This window comes from Phascolarctos cinereus, unplaced genomic scaffold, assembly GCF_003287225.1.
Source record: "Phascolarctos cinereus isolate Bilbo 61053 unplaced genomic scaffold, phaCin_HiC Scaffold_3;HRSCAF=262, whole genome shotgun sequence".
In the NCBI taxonomy this organism is placed as follows: domain Eukaryota; kingdom Metazoa; phylum Chordata; class Mammalia; order Diprotodontia; family Phascolarctidae; genus Phascolarctos; species Phascolarctos cinereus.
The window spans coordinates 67,089,961-67,105,722 of NW_027555736.1; the positions used below are offsets into that span (position 1 = coordinate 67,089,961).

At 37.8% G+C, this 15,762-nt stretch overlaps 1 protein-coding gene across 1 annotated transcript in view; it reads left to right on the forward strand.

Moving 5' to 3' along the window:
• MYO9A (myosin IXA) overlaps positions 1-15,762 on the forward strand; it is a 320,315-nt gene that overhangs the window by 259,401 nt on the left and 45,152 nt on the right. Inside the window, 4 exon segments of the mRNA XM_020996823.2 lie at positions 3,832-3,944; positions 5,204-5,361; positions 11,302-11,525; positions 12,197-12,313. Coding sequence (XP_020852482.1) covers positions 3,832-3,944; positions 5,204-5,361; positions 11,302-11,525; positions 12,197-12,313 — 612 coding nt within the window.

Genomic DNA, 15,762 nt, shown 5'->3' on the forward strand with positions numbered 1-15,762 from the left:
AAAAAGATTCTTTGAGGGAGTAATAAGGACAGAGTTCATTCTGGGAATGGGGGATGGCTAATACTAAAACATGGAGACAAAAGGCAAATTTAGGTTTTATGTAAGGAAAAACTTCCCAACAATTAAAGTTGTCCAAAAGTAGAATGGACTGCTTTGGGAGGTAATAGGTTCCCCCTAATTGAAGGTCTTCTAACAAAGGTTAGATGACTATTTTGTCAAGCATGTTTTAGAGGAAATTTTTCAGGAATAAGTTAAACTAGGTGGCTACTGAAGTCCCTGTTCTGTAATGATAATGTGAGGTAAAATAGTAAAGGAAGAATGTTCTTTTTAAGTTCTTCAACTGATCAGGCATCTCAAACTGGATGTCTAGTAGACGTCTTAAACTCAACATGTCTAAAACAGAATGTATTATTTTTCCCCCAAACCCCCCCACCTTCCCTGTTACTGTAGAGAGCAACACCATCCCATCATTCTAGATTCCTCACTATGTCTCCCTGTTCTGCCCCACCCCCACCCTATATCTAATCTGTTTCCAAGGTATGTTCATTTCACCTTTGCAACATCTCCCATCTCTCTTCTGACACTACTACCACTCTGTTCCAGGCCATCCTCACTTACACACCTTGATACTACAACGGCCTGCTGATGGATCTGCCTGCCTCAAGTCTCCCCACCCAACCCATCCTCCATTCAGCCACTTAAAGTGATTTTCCTAAATCTGTGGTCCAGCTATGTCACTCCCCTACCCAAAAAACTGCATTGGCTCTGTTGCCTCCAGAATCAAATACAAAATGCTTTGTTGGCATTCAAAGCTCTTCATAACCTAGCCCCCTTCCACTTTTTCAGTCTTCTTCTACCTTACTCCCTGATACATACCCTTTCATTCAGTGACAATGGCCTGCTGTCTTTTCCAAGAGCAAGACTGTCCATCTCTCTTCTCCAGACTTTTCTCTGGCTGTCCTTCATTCCTGGAATGTTCTTCCTCCTCAATTATGCTGGAAGTACTGACTTCCCTGGCTTCCTTTAAGTGTCAGCTAAAATCCTATCTTGTACGGGATGCTTCTCCCAAGCCCTTAATCTTTCCCTCTGTTAATTGTTTCCTGTTTATCATTTATATAGCTTGCTTTGTATTTATTTGTCTGCGTGTACTCTCCCCCATTAGGTTGTAAGCTACTTGAGGGCAGGCACTGCCTCTTTTTTTTTTAATAGTGTCTGCACATAATATGCAGTTAGTTTATGTTTATTAATTGATTTATTGATCACAGTGAAGGTGTCTAATTATTGTTCCGTAGGAGTGAACCAGCATGGTTAGTCTGTAGGGAGTGAGTGTTTGAAGGGAAACCAGGTAAGACTTTCATGAAGACTTGCTGCCTCAGACTCCAGCTTTTTTCGAGGCATCCAGTATGGCATGAGATTCAGAATGATACCAAACTGTTGATCAAGAGGCTTTCTTCTCACTAGTTGGTATTAGTAAGCTCTGGCATTCAGGCCTCTGAATGTCACTAGAACAAATTGAGTAGCCATGTGTCATATTGCAAAGTGAGAGATGCTACAGCTGGAAACACTAGACATTTTTGTACATTTTATTTAAAGAGTACCATTATTCTTCTTAGTTAAGCAGTTAACAAGTAAATATTCCCATACAACAAATGAGAGATGTGAGATAACAGTGTAAGATTTCTCCATCTGAGTTTTGTTTTCTAGATCTCTCTAACAGGAACTTTTTGAATTTGGAACATTTTCATTGAAATTGAAGGTCAAACACACTTAACACCTTTTTCCAATATAACCCATGTTAGAAAATAGTTTAACTATAGGAAAAAAAATTTTGAAATGATAAGGATAAGACATTATGTGACATTGTAACCATTGAGAATTAAATGAAGGTCCTGGAATTCCCATTGATTATGAGTCCCTTCAATTCCTGCTGTTATGTTTTATCAACCTAAAATGATCATCATAGCAGAATCAATTTGTAAAGCTTTAATGAATCAACTATGACATTTTCCTTCTGTAATGCCCAGTGCCAAGTTTGATTTTACAAATGAGCTTTGAGCTTTTAGACCAGGTTTTATAAAATACTTTAGTTGAAAGGTTCTTGAAAATTAAACAAAGCTAACTTGCAAGGCTCCTTCCTACTGGGTGAGCAAAGGTAGAGTTGCATGCCTTTGGTCACCCTCACATTTGTATTCAAGCGAGTCAGACTGTTCTGAATACTGGGCAGCTTGAAGGGATTAAGGGGAAAGAAAGATGCACTGAGGAGAAAGTATTATTTGGGTAATGGGAAAGTTGTTGTCATGGTGGTGGTGGGTAGATGTATGTACTGATATATATATATAAGCATTTGATTTTCTTTTAGCATATCTTTGCTCTACCACTTCTTCTTTTCTCCTCCATCCATCTCCCATTGCTATAGCTTCATGACCTAGCCCCAGCAGTCCTCCTACCCCATCTACATTCAGCATTTTACCAACTTTCTGCAGTTCATTTTGTTCCACTCTGAAGAACAAGTAACTTGTATGGTGAAAGATATCTTTATTTTTCTGTATTTTAAATAAGGTGATGCTTTCTCTCTGTTTCTGTTGATAAAGAAATAAGTGTTTGTATTTAATAGAATGAAAGGCAAAAATAAAATCTGTTTTTAACTATGGGGAAAATACATGAGTAACCTAAGTGACTTGTATAACAAGTGGCCATGTAAGAATGACCACTATTTACATAGCACACCTATAAAGCACTTTTACCATGGTACTTGATGATTGAAGGTCATCTAGTCCAACATTCTCATTTTACAAGTAGGGAAATGAAGCCAAAAGACTTAATTGTCATGGTCACATAGCTAATTAGTAACAGAGTTGAGACCAGAACTCTGATCTCCTGTGACACTTGCTCTGTTAGGCGCTTCTCTGAGTCTCAGTTTCCTTATTTATAAAATAAAGGGGTTAGATTAGGCAGTCACTACATATAATCCCTTCCAGTTCTAAAATTCTGTGATTCTATTCTAAATTAATTTTTATAAATAAAACTGGAGAAAGTGTTATTCTCATATTAGAATCACGGTTTGAATGGATGGGAAAAGACGTTTCCAAGTGATATTCCTGTACTTAAGTTGCTAATTCAATGAGATTATCTGTTTATAATAATTTTTTTTAAAATAAACCACTAAACAGAGCCTTAATAATCAAGGCTAAATTTAATTTGATATTTAATAAGACTGTATACAACACAACACATTTCAAGTTCTTGAAATAACTTTTCACCAAGCCTCCACAAATAAAGGATGGTATATTAAGAGGCAATTCTCAGTTTTACTTGGCTTCTAAAAAGTATGTGAAGGGCAGATAGGTGGTGCAGTGGATGGAGCTCTGGCCTTGGAGTCAGGAAGACCTGAGTTCACATCTGGTCTCAGACACATGACACTTACTAGCTGTGTGACCCTGGGCAAGTCACTTAACCCTGATTGCCTCACCGAAAGTAAAAAAAAGAAAAAAGTATGTGGAAATTTTTTTACCTGTTCAATAGAACAGATCTAATTTTGGAATTAGCGTGCAAATAAAGATCCTCCATTTACCTGGACTGAAAACATAAGCCAGTAGGCCTAATTCATTGCTCTTCAGAGGGCAGACTCCCTCCACAGACTAGGTCATTAATACATGATTTGAGCCTCTGATCAAGTCTGATGTTTCTTTGTCTATTATTAATCATATTTGTTTATTTTCATTTCATTTTTGTAACTTCTAGAATTCCTATGTAGTTCCAAGACTTATGTTTCACTTTAAATGTTGTCGAGTAATTTAATTTTAAAGTGTTTCACACCTGTAATTATTACAGACTTTGCAGCGTTTTGCTTCAGCAGAAGGCCAAACAAAGCTCCATAAAACCATGTCTCAAGGAGAGATTACAGAGTTAACAGCTGTGCAGAAGACTTCAGTAACTGATGGAAGGTACGCTAGGTATATTTGAAGTTGATGCACTAGAAGTTTGGGCAAGAATAAGTACGCCATTGAATGACATCTTTTGCATAATAACTTAAATCCTCAACATTAACCTTTCAATTGATATTAAGACTCACTGTAAATAATAAAAATTGTTCTTGATAGAAAGTTGAGGTAGAAGTGTGATGTGGTGAGAGGCATATAGAACTAGAAATGAGGAAACTCAAATTCTAATAAACGCCAACTATGTGACTTTGATAAGTCATTTAGTAGATTAACTCATTTATGTAGTGCTTTCGTGTTACAGCTGGAGTAGACCTTATAGATCAATCTTGTTCAACTTCCTTATTTGATGAGGAAATGGAGGCCAAAGACATTGTGATTTCCTTAAGATGTCGATAGATTTGGGGTTAGAGTTCAGATTCTTGATTCCTTTGTGTCTTCCACTATACAAGTCACTTCTCTGAGTCTCAGTTTCTTCAACTATAAAATGGGAGAGGATGAGTTAGATCCTTTCTTAAGTCTCTTCCAGCATTAAAATTATGAAATTGTCTTTGAAATTTTTGATTTTACAAGTGGAGCTGGAGAGAAGACAATACACGTCTTGATTACATTATTTAAATGTTTGGATTAATTTCGTGTGTGTGTGTGTGTGTGTGTAAAAAGAGGGAGCCTTACTTTGCTATTTCACATCTTTTGCATATGACCACAGTGTACACTTTGGTAGCTTTGCCTCTAAAGCCAGCACAATTGCATGAAACCTAAAGACTAAAACATACAGAAAAGTTGTAGGTGTCATTGAAATAACAGGGGGCAGAGAGAAGAATAAAAGTCTTTAATCATTCAGAGACCCTTTTGTTCCAAATGAAAATAGTTATCCCTAGATATGAGTTATGTCAAAGCAGGCCCTCTTTGAGCACTTGAAGACTACATTTATGGAAGTGAGACTGAGTCTTGACACTTAACCTTTACTAAGTTCCAATTTCAGTGGTTATTGTAGCGCGCTAAATTGATGTAACCCAATTCTGGAGTAGATCATAACTGGACTGGGCCCCAAACATCTCTGGGTACCTGCCTGTTGTCTTTTCAGTCTTCTAAGCAAATGAAGTTCTTACAGACCCCAAATTGAAAAGGAAAATTATATATTTGTTCTTTTGGATCTTGGACTAAAACAACAGAATTAGATTGCAAAGTGATTTTTTGAACAAACTCAGTATAGACTTCATCATTTTTCCTTTTCTCTTCTTTTCTTTTTTTTTTTTAAATAGACCTCAAAGAGCAAAGATGAAATTCTGGGCAAAAGGGAAGCACGGGGATAAGAAGGCTTCAAGAGAAAAGCTTGCCACTCAATCAGAGTTGTTAGAGTTTTCTGCTGATCCAGAGCTAGGTAGCATTGATATGTTTGCTGCCCACCATCATCCTGAAGGTAAGACAAAAAAGAGGAGAGTGGCTTCATTATATGTTAATTCGTGAAAATGTTGCTATCGCTGTAGTGTACAGAAAGGGAATTCAATTCACCAAATACTCTAATTGGATAGGACAAAGATTATTAAATAAAAAAAACTGTAGATTACATTCCACTTATCAAAAACATTCCAGGTAAACATGACACGTTCTGTGTAACTGACGATTTCAAGGAGTCTAGATATGATTCTTATCCTCATGAAAGAAAGGAGGTGAAAAGAAAGAAAAGGAGGCACTTTTTTTTCACTTCTACAAGTAATAGTAATAGTAGCCATAATAATAACAATGAGTAACATTTATATAGCGCTTACTCTGTGCCAGGCACAGTGCCAAGCACTTAACAATTATTATCTCATTTCATTCTCACAATGGCTCTGGGAGAGGTAGGTGCTATTATTATTCCCACTTTACAGGTGAGGAAACTGATGCAAACATAGACTTAAGTGACATGTCAAGGGTCACACTAGCGCTTGATCCACTGTGACACCTCTCAGTGGGATAGTCCTAACTCCCTCCGCTAACCCGGGTTTACATTTGTTCTAGTCCTGCCCCAATCCATTAGTGGAAGTCTGTCTTTCTGTTCCTACTTGATTGTTTTCTACAGGTCAGTCTGTTCTCTCTTTTATCCTACCTTATACATTCAAGCTGCTGTTATAGAGCACCCTCCTAGCCAAAGGCAGTTCCTCATTCTTCTCCCAGGCTTCTCATTTTTCTTGATAGTCCTAGTGCCCCAAAGCTTTGCTTGAGCTTTCTAACTTCTAACTTTCATTCTATTTGCCCTTTCTTTCCTGTTTCTCCAAGTTCTCTGTCCAGAAGCATTTTATGCCTGATTGAGATATCAACAGCTCCCCTCCTAAGCACTTTGAGTACTTATCCATAGCCCAGTTGCTTCATTCACCATAAGAAAGTGGACTGCTGTCTAAGAAGCTGTCTCCTCTAAAAATAGTTTATGATAGGAAGAGACTTACACTTAGTCAAAGCCCAAACCCTTGATAGGGCTTCTGCTGAGCTTCTGTCAAGAAATTTGAATGGTGCTTCTTAGCTGGAACTCTTTTGTATTATAATTGACCACTCATTTATCTCTTTTGTTAAGATTTTTGACTGTAAACTTTTCACTTTCTAATATTTCATACTCATCAGAAAGCACAGTGTGTAATTAAGCCCCATGTGATTCTGTAATCTTTCTCTAACCCAGGTCCTGTGTTTGGTGTTTGGGATAGTCATTGTCATGCAACTATATCTGGAGCGTTCCCCCCCCCCATCAATTTCATTCTTTACCGATAGAATAAACAAAATGTATCAGTAAAATAGCAAAGCATTTAATTGGTATACAATAACTAACCAAATTACTTAGAAAAATCAAGACACCATATAAACACACACACACACACACACACACAGAGGAGTCTTCTTATAGACTCTCATTCTGGTGTTAAGGAAGAGAATGCCTTGTACAGTTCACAGTCTGAGTTGACTGCATTGTGGTTTTAAAATCCTGATAACCTTCTGTACCTCTTTGCTACTTAGCTGTTTCTTATAGCCCCATTGCCATGGTCCCAAATAATTTCTTGCCACTGCCATTTCACTTTGGTTCCAATAATTTTCTGCTTTAGAAACTCCTCTTCACTGCTTCCCCATGGGACCACGTATTAGTGTTGTTGCTCTTTTGTGATACTGGCTGAACAACAACACACGTTCAGCTGTTTTACTAGTAAAATCTGTGTCTGGCTGACACTCAGAAAGGTCAGCCCAGACAGGTATCCCATCATGCCCCAGGCAGATAGTGTTGAAGCTTTGTAAATAGCTTTGAAGTTTCACTAACCCCTCAAAAAGTCACCAGACAGTACAGGCAGGGAGAGGATGAAGTTGGAAACTCCCTACATTCTTGCCACTGTGATGACATTCTCTGTTTACCTTGTAATCATCTTGATACTACTTCCCCAAGGGAGAGAAAGGAAGGTGAGTTGTGGAGACAACTTTTTCTTTTCCCTTAGATGCTTGATTTGACCAAGGGAAAGTTTTTTTGTTTCTTGGCTTGCTTATTTTATTATTCTGAACTTGACGAACACCAGAACGTATAATCATTTTCATTTCCATGTACAAAGAAGAAAAGGAAAAGCACATCATACCTGAAATTATATATCTCCTTTAGGTACAGCTTGGTTTTTGTTTGTCCTGAGATATATAATAAATTCAGCACATTAATGCCAGAGCAGCCCAGCTTATCTCTGTTTTCCCCAAAACCTCCTTTGTTCTTTCCTGTACATTTTAAAAAATTTCTTCATTGATGTTCTTATTTGTTTTCCTCTCCTTTTTGCATCACTGTCACTGTCTCCTTTCCCCCTCAAAAAAATTTTTTTTAATCCTGCCTAGTAATCAATAAGTGTAGTTAAGCAAAAAAATATATACATTGGTCCCTTATAAAAATTTGTGTAGTTCTGTTCTTCTGGTTCATCACCTTCTTTTATCAATTTTCTGAAGTCATAGGGCCAGAGGAGTTTTATACCCTCACTAAACTGATTTCTATCTATTCTATTTTTTTTTGTGGGGGGGGGCTGGGCAGTGGGGTTAAGTGACTTGCCCAGGGTCACACAGCTAGTATCTATCAAGTGTCTGAGGTCAGATTTGAACTCAGGTCCTCCTGACTCCAAGACTGGAGCTCTATCCACTGCGCCACCTAAGTGCCCCATTATCTATTCTATTTTAGAAAAAACAAAATGCTCCAAGAGAAAATTAGTTGCAGCTAAGGTCTGTTCTAGGAAGGAGCACAAAGGCAAAAACAGATAGCCTACCACCACCACAAGGTGGTGCTTAAACACCGCATGATTTTGGAGCAGAAGAAGCTGATTGCCGAAGAGTCTAGCCATTCATTACTGCAGGCATTTAACCCCACGGGGACTGTAAGAACTTGGAAAGCCCCTACATAGCCAGGTCAGGGTTATATATTTCCCTAAAGCCTAATGAACCCTTTCTCCTCACGGCTAGCCTCTGAGCCAGAAACTGTTTAACAGGCTCTCATTCTGTATGGAGACTTCCCCATTAGAGACTTTGTTTTTTCCCAGTAGAGAATTCTTAACCTGTAAGGAAAAGAATTAGAATACTCTCCAGTTCCCTTCTGACCTCCAGTTCTTTAAAAGGTATTAATGGGAATTATTTAAATTGGACCTTCACCTGATACGCTTGTAAAGAATTAAAGGCCTCATTTAATGAGACTCTTCTTTCTCTTCATGACCAAACCCACAATACTAAGCCTATGTAAGTAAAAGCCATCAACTATAAAGTTACCAACCCTGTCAGCCACCAAAATTGCTCCACCTCCAGAGTATCCTGCATCCTGAAATTACTTTCTCTGACCATAATCTCCTGATCCACTGACTCTTTTCTTGCTCTCATAAAACCTTAAATCACTCCATCTTTCTCCTTTGCTCCTGTTCTTTTCTCTTCTGTCCTCATTTTCGTCCTTACCTAGTCTTAATTTTTCACCTCTTGAGAAATCAACTAGACTGTGTCCCCGGGATATAAAAGAAGTGGTAGATATAATTGGTGAGCCATTCTCAGTGGTCTTTTAAATAATTATGGGGATGAGGAGAAGCACTAAAGAGTTGGAACAGGGCACATGTTTCCTTGCTTCTTAAAAAAAAATATGAAGAGAACATACAGTCCACAAACTAAATGCCAGTGAATTTAACTGTGGTCTGGCAAAATTCTAGAAAGGAATGATTAGTAAACATTATTCTAGTAAAAGATGCTGTGATCAAAAAGAACCAGCATGGCTTCATCATGAACATGGAAAGACCTACTTTCATTTCCTTTTTTTTGACAAGTTTAATTGACTAGATCAGGAGAATACCATAAATGTTGTTTACCTAGATGTTACCAAAACATTAGTAAAATTACTCCTGCTGTTTCAAAAAATATTTTATTTTTAATTTAAACTTTTAAACGAGATAATTTTCTTACACATAGGAAAGCACAAAAAGGATTGTAATTGTACTGCAAACCTTCATTTCATAGCATTTTTTTAAAAGTACCAATAAATTACTTTCATGAATTACTTTCAAAACTGTCCTGCTTATCTGTGCTTTCTTATAAACTTCTGTTCTCTTCTGTTTTTTTAAAAATGTTTTCAGTGGTTCTTTTTTAGAGTCATCCATATTGCTAACAGCCCATCAACAGTTCTTCCCTTATTGACTCCCTGTCACACTGTCTTCAATGGCTATTCCAAACCTTAGCTCTCCTCAGACCCCCAAATCAGATTCTCCTCCACTCTTAACAAAGAATATTACTTCTCAGACATCACCAGCTCTTCCCTTCTCGCCAACACCACAACTCTATACCATCATCTGTATTCTTTATTCCATTGCTCCATACTCTGAAGAAGTGAGCCTTCTCCTTGCCAAAACCAGCCTCTATACTTGTGCTCTTGAGTTCATGTCTTAAGCTGGAACTTCCTTCAGGAGCTTTGCCCCTATGATTAAATTCTCCTAATCTTAAGCCTGTATCCACTGACTCTTTTCTCGTTACTACAAAAATGTCTATATGTCCCCCATCATTTAAAAAAATACCTTTGGGAAAAAAAGAAAAGAAAAAAATAACTTTGTTTGATTATATCATCTCCTTAAGCTGTTTTCCTAAATCTCATCTTTTCACAGCCAAATGCCTAAAAAATGTTTATACTTTTTACCCCAGTTTCTTTATCTCCCACTTCTCAATCCCTCCTATTTTGTTATCTAAATCCAATTCTTAACTAGAAGTGTTCTCTTCAAGGTTACCAGTGATCTCTTAACTGCCAGGTTTCAACGGCCTCAGTCTTCATCCTACTTGGAATTGAGGTCTGATGGAAAGAGTTATGGATTTAGAGTCAGAAGACCCTAATTTCCCTATTAAATTTCATTTTATTAGTTTGGACTTAAAGTTCTAACTTGTTGAGATCTTTTAGAATATTTACTGTCTCATCTATCTTATTAGCTATCCATCCCTCCATTGGGTACCCTAGAATGACCTCCTTCCAAGTGGACTTTGGACACTTAATGACTGCTTATTGAGTACAGCCATTCAAACAGTTCCAAATACAACTAACTGATGTGTAGCTCTTATCTCTCTTACCTGTCATAAGAATTATCTCAGATACTTTATTAAATATTTTTCTAAAATCTAGGTAAACTATACCTATAACATCCCATTGATCTACCAGTGTGGTAACTCTGTCAAAAAAAAGAAATGTGGTTAATATCTGTTCTTCCATGCTAAGTTTTTGTGAGCTTCTCTTCCTTTTCTAGAACTTTGTTACCCATCCGTTTGGTGATATGGCCTAAAAATTTACTTTAAACTCATTGGCCTATAGTTTGTAGTTTCTGCTTTCTCTTCCTTTTTTTGAAAATCAAAGCATTTTCCCTTCTCATGTCCTCTGGCACTTCTCCCTTTTTCCTCAGTCCTTCAAAGAGAACAAAAGCTAACATTCATATTTGCTTACTGTGTGCCCAGAGCTGTGCTAAGTATTTTACAATTATTATCTCATTTAATCCTTACAACAACCCTACAAGGTAGGTGCTATTATTTATCCCTCCTTTACAGATGAGGAAACTGAGGCAAGCCAAGATTAAGTGACTTGCTCAAGGTCACACAGCACATAGTAGGTGCCTGAGGGCAGATTTGAACTCAGGTCTTCCTGATTCTAGCCCTTGTGCTCTACTCACTGGCTTAACAAACATCTGCCTGTTTTTTTTCAGTAAGCTGGAAATAATTTGTTTTTTTATAAGTGGGAAACTACCTATATTTCTGGCATACTGTGGTGATAATCAACATATTTATAAAAATGCATGAATACAATGAAAATTTCAGGAAATGAGAACAAAGCAGCTAACATAATACATTTCATTTGCTACTTTTTTTTGGATTACAGAAATAGGGCCCCATAACCCAACTCCCCCTAGGAGTCCAGACCTATCTGGAAACTGTAAGAAGGAATTCAAAGAGAACAAAGACCCTTCTCCAAAGGCAAAGCGCAAACGCAGCGTAAAGATAACTAATGTTGCATTGGAGTCTGTCCAGTGGCAAAACGACTCTGTCCCGATCATAACAAGGGCCAGTGACTTGAAGAGCATGGATGAGTTTCTTCTAAAAAAGGTACATTGGTTTCCTAAAAAAGTTCAGTGACAAAAACATGGAGTCTCTGTCAAACTAGACACTCCCTGGGGCCCAGTCTGTGTAATAGAGTTAGTTAGCTTTGCTATGGATCTCACCTGGGTAGAATTTCCCCCACCAAAGTAGATTAGAACACCTCTGTCACCTAGGACGTGATCTTCAAGAGTTGCCTAAGATTTCATGATCTTTCTGCCAGACCTCAGCTAATCCTCAGTTGATCCCTGGGCATATATACTGAAGTATTTGCATCTTTGTGGGGACCCTACCAGGATTCATACTTTGATGTAGAACCTGAAAATCCACATTTGCCTGTTCAGCTTTGTGCAACAGTGAGGCATTAGAGTTGGACTTTAATGAAGAATATTGAACAAATTGTTAGAAATGTGAAGGGAACATAATATCAGGAAACAAGCATCTTCCTGGTTGGCCAGAGCTGCTCAGTCCCTGGAATTTTCTTTCATTGGTACATAAAGCGAGTAAGCTTCATAGAAATATGTCACTGATAAATTAGAGGGTTGGAGCTAATGATAGCTTTGAGATTCTAAACACTGCTACAGATAACTGATACAATTTCTACCGTTGAAGTGTGGGGAGGTTTTAGTAATAATACAATTATTATATAAATGTGTGCTAAATCTTTCTTTTGTTCCTAGATGAATGACTTGGATAATGAGGACAGCAAGAAGGATACATTAGTGGATGTTATGTTTAAAAAAGCACTGAAAGAATTTCGGCAAAACATCTTCAGCTCCTACTCATCTGCGTTGGCAGTAAGTGACAATTCAGTGAGCAGTTTAATAATAATTCAGCAAATTGGGACATTGGGCTGAAGACACAGAGGTCCAGTTGAACATAGAAGTCTCCAGAACTTTCTTTTCCATATTTACTGGCAGAGTAATAGCTTAACTTTTGAGTTCTTCATATAAAATACTCTTTTTCAGATTTGCTTTTGTCTTTTGTAAAGACTGCCTTTCCCTATTTCACTTATTTTGGAAGTACAAGGTCTACTCACAGGCCCTATCCCACAGATGATTGTCATGGGAGCTTTAACCTGTTCCATTTCCACTGTGGTCTGGTTCACCACTTCTTAGGCAACCAGGTGCCTCACTCCTAGACCATATTGATGGCAGACTTAGTGCAGACTCTCGATTAGTATAGATAGACCACTGCAGCCCAGAACACCTGAGCTCAAGGGATCTGCCAGCCTCAGGCTCCCCACAGGCAAAGAGTTCACCACTATATCCAGCACTTTTTTCCCAAGAGATTAAAATCTTCTAGTAACAATTTTGCTTTGCCCAAAATGTGAAAACGCATGCACCTGACCACCAAATAAATATGTCATTTTCCTTTTAGCTCTGTGGCAAAGTAATAGTTCAGGCTTTAGGATTCATATTGTAGGTTTTCTCTGCAGAAAAAGGTCATGGGAAACAATTACTTATGTATGTATCACTTTAAGCTATGTAAATACAAATATCATCCTCCTTATTTTAAGGATGAAATTAAAGCTCAGAAAGGTTAATTGATTTACTAGAGACATGTGGCTAATAAGGGCAGCTAGGTGGCATAGTGGTTAGAGTGCCAGGCCTGGGGTCAGGAAGTCCTGAGTTCAAATGTGGCCTCAGACACTTACTAGCTGTGTGACCCTGGACAACTCACTTAACCCTGTTTGCTTCAGTTTCCTCATCTGTCAAATAAGCTAGAGAAGGAAGTGGCAAACTACTCCAGTGGGTCACAAAAAGTCAGACATGACTGAAAACAACTGAACAACAACAGGTAATAAGAGGCAGAGGCAGGATTCTGACTCTGATCTCCCTACTCCAAGTCTAGTGTACTGTTAATGTCAGTATGGTCCTGTAGGTTTCCCATGTTCTCATATTCTTATATGTTGCCCATTTATTGTTTTTAATTATATTTTATTTTTTCAATTAGATTTTTCTACCTTCTTTTCCTACCCACCCACTCCATCTCAATCCCTCCAGTTGAGACACTATACAAAGAAAAACAGAACCTCTTGTTGCATATATGTATACTGTATATATACTTTATATATATTAGAGATATTGTTTACTGATGCTCTTCAAAGAATGGAAAAGGGAAAAAGAGGAATTCACTGAGGGGGAAGGGAAATAAAGGTTAGGAAAAATCATTTTGCAGAATCAGGGTCAGCAAATACATTTATAGATCTAGATATATGGATTCATGTTAACATATATACTAAATTTTAACATATAGCAATATATCTGTATAGATATAAATTTATTTTTTTCTTCATATTGTTGTCATTGTGTTCATTGTTCTACTTCTGTTCATTTCACTATATGTTAGTTCCTACAGATCTTCCAAGGTTTCTCCAAAACCATTTCCTTAATCATTTCTTACAGTCCATTAGATTGTAAACTCCTTGAAGATAGCGACTATCATTTACCTCTTTTTGTATCCTCAGCATTTAGCATAATGCCCAGCACATGGTAGGCACTTAATAAATGTTAATTGGTCGCGTGATTACAGTACAATAGAATTCTATCACATTTTTATACCATAGCTTATTCAGCCATTCCCCAAATTATGGGCACCCTACAGATTCCTATTCTTTGCCACCTCAAAAAGAGCTACAAATATTTTTGTATGTCCCTAGTTAGAGTTTGTTTTACTTAGAAATAATCCATCCCTTAACCTACCTTCCCTCTAATTCTTCTGTTTTCTTCCTTTTTCTTCCTGTTTCCTAGTTAAGTGAAATGTACTTCTATACCCAACTCTGCGTATGTGTGTTTGTGCACATTCTTCTCTTCTTTGACCAGTTGACATGAGAGTGAAGTTCATATATTAGCCATTTCCCCCACCCCCTCCTACTTGTATGTATAGATAGGTACTTTCTGGCCCAACATAATTTTCCCTAACTTTTCTTTCCCTTCCCCCACCCCCCAGTATATTCCTCTTTCCCTCTCTTTAGATCATCAAGACACAACAGAACCACTCCCAGGCTTTCTATCTAATTAAATTCCCTCTATGATCCCTGATGATGAAAGAGTTCAGAAAGGACTCGTGTATTATCTCCCCATATTTGAATGTAGGCAGTTTATCCTTGTTGGTGCCTTTTTTTTGTTCACTCATATTTACCTTTTTATGTTTCTCTTAACTCCTTTGTTTGCTCTTCAGAGTAGGCCTATTCTTTTCATCATGAATACTTGGAAGTCTTTTATTTCATTAAAAGTTTATTTTTTTCCCTTGTAGCATAATAGTTAGTTTTTCTGGACAAGTTATTCTTGGCTGTAAGCCTATATTCTTTGCCTTCTAGAATATTGTATTCCAAGTTTTTCACTACTTTATAGTGGTAACTGGCTAAATTGTGTGTGATTCTGGCTGTGCTTCCCTACCTGGGAACACTACTGCTAGGAGGAAGGAAGGTTCCCTTTCATTCCTCCTTGGATCTATGAACTACAATTGAACATTGAGAAACAAGGCTTTCAGTTGGCTCCTGTTACAAGTGCAGTATCCTGATATGTGGGGGGGGGGGGTGCCCCAGTGTGGATCTAGATTCTAGGATATCTCTTGCCTTCATTCAGACTCTCCCTGGACACAGAAAATGCCCTGTGTACTGCAAGCTCCTGGCAAGATTTGAACCTTCGTGTCCACAGATCTCTGTGCTGATCTGGGCTGGAAAAATAACTCACTGTGACTTTTTCTGAGTTTTCCTATCAGAGCTCACCCTGACATGTTTTCTAGATCTTTTTGGAGGAGTTAGAGGAGGGCAGTGTGGAGCTCAGCTACTGACTTACTTACTTACTTTTTCTACTTACTGCCATCTTGGCTCCATACCCCCTCCTCTTTTATTGTAACTGTTCATTTTGTCTGCTGTAACATAAAACACTTCTATGTATATACATATATAGACATGTAGACATAAACACATATATACGTGTGTGTGTGTATGTTGCTAGCACCTAACCTGATCCTTTTCCCAAAAAGTCTCTCATTCATCATAGCAGTTCCACTCTCTGTTCTGCTCCAGAAAGAGGATAAATGACCTTTCCCCTAGCCCTTTTGCTCTCTGTGTGGTCAGAAGCATTTCATTAGCATAAGAGTTATGGTTAATATGTATATGCTCAACTAGAATAGCTCATCTCCCACCTACTAGAAAACCCTAAACCTGTGATATTTCATTGTGCACCATTCACCTTACCTTGATGTAATGAGTTTAGCCACCTTAGTAAACATACTT